This window comes from Anopheles stephensi, chromosome 3 (assembly GCF_013141755.1).
Source record: "Anopheles stephensi strain Indian chromosome 3, UCI_ANSTEP_V1.0, whole genome shotgun sequence".
Lineage (NCBI taxonomy): Eukaryota > Metazoa > Arthropoda > Insecta > Diptera > Culicidae > Anopheles > Anopheles stephensi.
The window spans coordinates 31287056-31293055 of NC_050203.1; the positions used below are offsets into that span (position 1 = coordinate 31287056).

Genomic DNA, 6000 nt, shown 5'->3' on the forward strand with positions numbered 1-6000 from the left:
TTAGGTAAAAGTTAGGGAAAAATGTTAAAAATAGTTGTCATAATTCATAATAAATATAAATAATAAATAAATATATAATTATAGTAAAAAATCTGATAAAGATAGCTCTTTGCGTAACTCAGCAACAAAAATGAGTGCCCATGAGTGGGGGAGATCTTGTTTCAGTCTTAATTTGAACATTTTTAGAAAATTGAGTGATATTAAACGATCCTTTATGCTTTCTTTACTGCATGATGTAATTAATGTATTTGACTGATAATTATTTATGTGTCTTGTTGATGGAACACGGCACTTAAGCCTACGCTCTAGGCCAGAGAATCTGCTTTTTAGTTTGATATGTTGGGTTCAAGAACTGAAGGAATTCCAGTTCAGGAACATGTTATACAGACGTCTTTGTAGGTTTATAAAAAGAAGCGATTTATTTATATCAAAACTGCCTTATATATCTTAAATTGCATCTCACCATGAAAGTGATTCCCAGTAATAACGACCGACTATCCTGCTAAGGGTACAATCATGCCAAGGAACATAGCAATAGCAGGCTATGGTGTCTTGAGGTTATAGAAACTACGAAGAAGAAAAAATGGCGTTTTAAAGGCTCAATCGAAAGGTTATATTGCAGTAGGTGGAGAATTTACAACGGACCAAAGAGACTTCCGACTGCGATAGGAAACAGTTGTGCTTTTGGACTTAGTTGACGGTCTCTACTTTGTCGTGATTGAGTGTCCTCAAGCAGTGGTGGGTCAAGATATTTAGAGGCCGCGAGCGGAATGGCAGTTGAGGCCCCTCTAATTGTGATGTTAGAGGGAAACAACAGGAATTCCCTCACTGATGATTTCCCCCCTGACCGACGAGGCCACGAGCGGCTGCGCGTTCCGCTCCTAGGTTGATCCGCCACTGTCCACAGTTCTCAAAACACTTGGATTTGTAGATGGCCATACAAGAACCAAAGCAGTATCTCATAGACCAAGAATAAAGATAACGAATCAGCTGTATGAATTGATCGCTGGGTAGTATGAGTCGTTTTGATGTTGTATCAATATAATAAGGAAATTTTTAAGCAACGAAGGCAGATAGACAGACATAGTGAGCAATCTTATGTATTCCACCAGACAAGATTCGTTTGTGATCATTTTGAATGGATGAAACTGAATTTAATAACTCATTGATCACGTGGAGTTAGAGCTTTCAGACTTCAGATAATGATTTTTGATGCATTGTGTCTTGTATAGTTACAAATTTACAAATCTTAGCGCAAGTTTTTTTTTGTAAAAAAGGCCAAAAAGACTTCAAAACCTATTTTACTCATCAACAGGAAAGTGAAGTTAAATACAACCCTAAATAAATTACGCCATATTTACTTTTTCCTAAAGGCTATCTAAACATTTCTTTCATATTCAATGGTAATAGAGGATTAAAACTCCCATTTTTTATATAAAAAAACATTGATTGGTTTTTATTCATTATTTACAGTGTTCGATACTTGCAACTGGGTTTTCACATGGATGTAAATGTTTGCTTCGCGTTTGTTGTTCTTTTTGCTTTTTTTTTTGGCTCTGCACTCCTTTCCCCACTCTCCGGCATGGTGTACCGTAGGCCACCACGAACGGAAGCATAGGATACGGAGTAACACGACTTTTCTCGTGCAGTACGCTGCCGAACGGGTTATGGGAAAGCGCCTGACACTATAAGGACGGTGCCCCTGCAGCCAGCGCAGCAAACAATAGTAGCAAAAATAGTAACAATTGGTAGTAAGTAAGTGTTTAAGTAAGTTATAGTAGCAGTAACAGATCACAGAGAGAGATAGAGTGTGTAATATCGAGTTGCCGGACACGCGCGTGCGAAGGTACGCGTGTGCGCTGCATGAGGAAGTTCACATTACAGCACCCCGTCGGGGGCAGAAGATCATTGGAAATCGTCATTTGGCAGCTCCAACTCACCTCGCGGTGGAACAGGAGTCAACCCAGGAAGACCCTGACGGAAAGGAAGAAAAGGGAAGGATGGAAACAAGACGGAGGAGGGGACTTCATCCCATTCGTGTGCACAGGGTTGATCGCGCTGGCAATCCGATGCAGAAAGCTTCACCACAAGGTGTGTGTGTGGCTAATTGCATAGCTTTAGGCGCACTGGCGCGTATTCACCACAGGCAGCCACATGTTGCACAGCGTGAATCGGTGCGTTGGAAGCGCGAATGGGAACACCGTTGCACACAGGTGTGAAGCAAAAACTGGGCGAGCTATACTTATATCCATATTGGTTCCATCGATCGCAAAAATCAAATTGAACAAATGCTCGAGTACGTCATTGCTTGGATCGGTTACGATTCCGGCCTGGGTGGTCAGAAAGTACCGAGGTTTTTCTTTTAAAGAGTGCCCCGGTACCATATCGGTCCGGGTGTGAGTCGCTACGTTACATCCTTCCTTCGTTAACCTGCTTTCGTTAGGTCTTCGTTCTACGCGGAGACAGTGAGAGAGAGTGTGTGTGTTGTGACTACGATTTCTAGCTGAAGTGGAGATAAATTGGCTTGAGTTGATGAGTGTGGATGGTGGTGCCGTGGGAGCTGGCATGCTGCCCCACGAACCGGGTTCGTCGCTTAGTGCACGTAGTGGCTCAGGACGGGGGCCGGAGCGTAGTGGGCAACCGGGGCAGCGATCACCTTCTGGACGGCCGGGGCAGACTTGTGGACGACCGCGTTGAATCCGTTGTGGTCATCGGCGGTGTAGTCGACGGTGCGCACCGAACCATCGGGCTCAACCAGCGAGTACTGGCCCTTGACGACATCGCCGTCGCGTTCCTCGGCCTGCGACTTGATGTCACCGGTATGCGGGTCCTTAATGCCGTAGTTGAACGAGTACTTCGGGTAGGCCTGTGGCATATCACGAAATCACACGTGCACGGTTAGGCTTGCTACTCGCTCGTTTGCCCTCATTTCGGCGCAAAAAAATACTTACCACAGGTTCGGCAACGACGTGCTTCACGACTGGAGCATGGACTGCGAGCGGGGCGTGGACCAGAGCGGGGGCACCATAGTGTCCGTACTCGACGGGCGATGCACTGACGGCAACGGCGAGCAGAGCAATGGCAACGAAGCACTACAAGTAGAACAAAACGAACGAATTTAGCATACAGTCCGGGCATACGGCACTGAGTCACATGATCTTAAGAGCAAAAGCACTTTATCCTCTCCTTCGAAAGAAGATCACTTTCGATGCGAAATGCTTCCGAAAAATGCATCCGATGCTGAACGAATTTAATGGTCAATTAAAAGAACTTGCTCTTTTCTTCACTCAAGCACACTTATGACTATTAACTTTTCAATCCACACCGGCCCGTTTTCCGTACCTTCATTGTTGGATGTGAGTGTTGTACTGTAAACTGTACTGTTTGAAGAAGGTGAAGGAATGATCGTGTCTGTGTCTGTACCGCGTACTTGTTGTGACACTTCGGTGAGAACCAAAACTGAACTGATGCCGACTGCTATGGCCAAAACGTCTTTTATACCGAAATTCAACACCCCATTGCACCAAGAATGACTGCACAGTGCCATGCCATGTGCCATACTGCAAAGGGGACGCGAACCCGGCGCGGGTGCAACGTGCGACGGGGGAGATCTTCGCTCATGTTGCTCGATCGAACATGTCGCATAAACCGCCGGGAGGCTGTACGACTACTCCTACCTCGTTTGGGTGAAAAATCGCTTCTACGCGCGGAGCGGGAGAGAGGCAGGGAGAAAGAGGTGGGGTAGTGCAGGGGACCATTGGGCAAACAACATCCAAACACTCCCACGAGCCATCAGCCAGCCGCACGGCTTCTGAACCGAACTAATGCGAAAGGGTAGGGAAAATCGGTGAGTTGAGCGAAGGATGGGTTGGCAGGGTGGAGGAGGTCGCACCGGGGAGCGGGGGGGGGGGGTTTAGAGATCGCGAAAAAAGGAACTCCGGTCGGTACAAGTTTTCATTGAAAAAGTTCCAAAAGCCCCGGAGGAGGTCGGCCGAGTCCATTCCTTCATCTTCTGGCACGACGTTCTATGCACGCGATGCACAAGAAAGCGAGAGTGAGATCGAAAGCGAAAGTATGATCAGGTAGGTGGGGGGGGGGGTTGGGGGTGAAGGGAGCAACACATAAGAGGCAGAGAGAAATAAAAGGAGAGTGGACAGAGAGAGAGCAATCAAAATGGTCGACCAAGTCAAAGAGCGCCGGCATACGCGCGATTAAAAGTGAGAGTAATGAGTAGGACACTTGGCGCACCATCCTGCTAGGAAGGGAGATCACGCTTAACCCCATCGACATCACCCTGGTCGAGCTGCAGCAACCACACAGTACGAGCGCTCTCACTCTCTCTCTCTCTCTCTCTCCGGTGGCAGGAGGGTAGAACAGCCCAATCTTCGGTACGCGCGAATGGTGTTGATGCCCCCACTACAAGGTGGATCGCGACGAGATCGCATTAGGTGGAGGATTTCTTCTCAATCCATCTCCATCCTCGAGGCTTCCCAGGGCTCCGTTTTTGCCCTTGTCTCTGCGGCGGCTTGCGTGCGGTTTGAGCGTAGCGCGTTAATGCTTCCTAGCCGTCGGAGTGCATACTTCGTTCTGGACCGTTTGACCGCATGGCAGGCGATCGTTTCGATCGATCGAGCGTATCGCGAATGATTGTGTTTTAACTTCCAAACGAGATGTGATCTTTGATGTGATTTGTGTAAATGGTGTGCAGTGTGAAGTTGATAGAAGTTGCGTATTATTTTTATGAATATAACATCAACTATTCAAGTTTTTAGATGACTTGTTAAAAAAATGATTAGTGTTTTTGAAATCGCCGTTAATCAGTTCGATTCAAAGTTTTTACGAATTAAATAATTTTTGAGTTTGTAGTATCATAGTGAACTTCTACTTCATAGTGAATTTATAAATATGTTATAAGTATCAAGTGTTGAAGAAATCAACGCCCTTTGCTTAAGAGAAATGAAATATTTTAAAAATCTATAAATCTGTACCGTCTATGAATACTTGTCAAATGAGTGTAAATATGTTTTAGCATTTCTTAACATTACTTAAGATTGTACAATAAAATTCGTTATAAATTTTTTAGTTCAACGCTTAAGTTTGTCATGGTTTCCAAACCCCTATAAGACGTTAAACTATTTGTGAGAAATTAAAGATCGATTGCAGCCTTACGGCCAGGCCGTTACTTATAAATTAAAAAATAATTAATTCGATTGCAATGTTACAGAAGTTTTAAAATTCTTGTGAATCAGAGAAAAAGTGAATCAGACATAAAAATTTGATATTTATTTATTTATTTATATGTTTAGTATGACGGCTTGAAACCGTATTGTCAAAATGTGATATTTCATAAACATATTTTTTAAATGAAGCAATAAAAGGTTTTGACATAACCAATAAACATTACAAAATCACACAAGCTTTTGTAATTAAAATTTTCCGAAATTTCTTCTTCGACAAATAATTTAACAGGGTCGTATTGAGAGGCGCTTACTTATGAATATCTTCTTCTTCCTTGGCACTGCAACCTCGAGAGGCCTCGGCGTCCTGGGTGCAATTTTTGGGTTTCTGTGACTTAATTTTACCCGTAGCAAAGTAGTCAGCCCTACGCTACGCGGTATGGATGGAATTTGAACCCCTGTCCTGCCGTGTGAAGACCGACGCCGTTGCATATTGGTTGGGAAATATTTCGTCTATCGTGACTGTGAGTTCTATCGTTTGCGCAGTAGTTTAATTGCTACTCAGCAGCTTAAGTGCTCCATGGTCCAAAACAAAACCCAGTTCCTAGCCGGGCTCAGCATGCTTAAACCAGGTCTAAACGAAGCGTAAATCACAGCACAAAATTGGTTTTACGGCAAAATACTGTCAGTTATAAAATATTTCCAAACAAAAGTCAAAACATTTTCTCGCAAAATCTTTGTTGCTCTTGAAGTTGCACTCTGTGTGGACCAGGTTTAAGAGAGCACCTAATCCCAGGTATTCTTGGATGCGTGGTTATTACTC

General features: G+C 44.3%; 1 protein-coding gene across 1 annotated transcript; it reads right to left on the bottom strand.

Annotated features, from left to right (window-relative positions):
• Positions 1 to 1431: 1431 nt before the first annotated feature.
• On the bottom strand, positions 1432 to 3462 carry LOC118509498 (cuticle protein 8-like). Its single transcript, XM_036050156.1, has 3 exons — positions 3343 to 3462; positions 2952 to 3092; positions 1432 to 2866 (listed from the first exon to the last, which is right to left on the bottom strand). Exons 1-3 carry the CDS (start codon positions 3346 to 3348, stop codon positions 2594 to 2596), a joined length of 420 nt encoding a protein of 139 aa, XP_035906049.1. The 5' UTR covers positions 3349 to 3462; the 3' UTR covers positions 1432 to 2593.
• Between the last annotated feature and the right edge of the window lie 2538 nt (positions 3463 to 6000).

What these genes read in the sequence shown, in the direction of transcription:
- LOC118509498 (XM_036050156.1), bottom strand. An exon ending in ACGTCGTTGCCGAACCTGTG is followed by an intron (nt 2,867 to 2,951) that starts GTAAGTATTTTT and finishes GATATGCCACAG; the next exon opens with GCCTACCCGAAGTACTCGTT.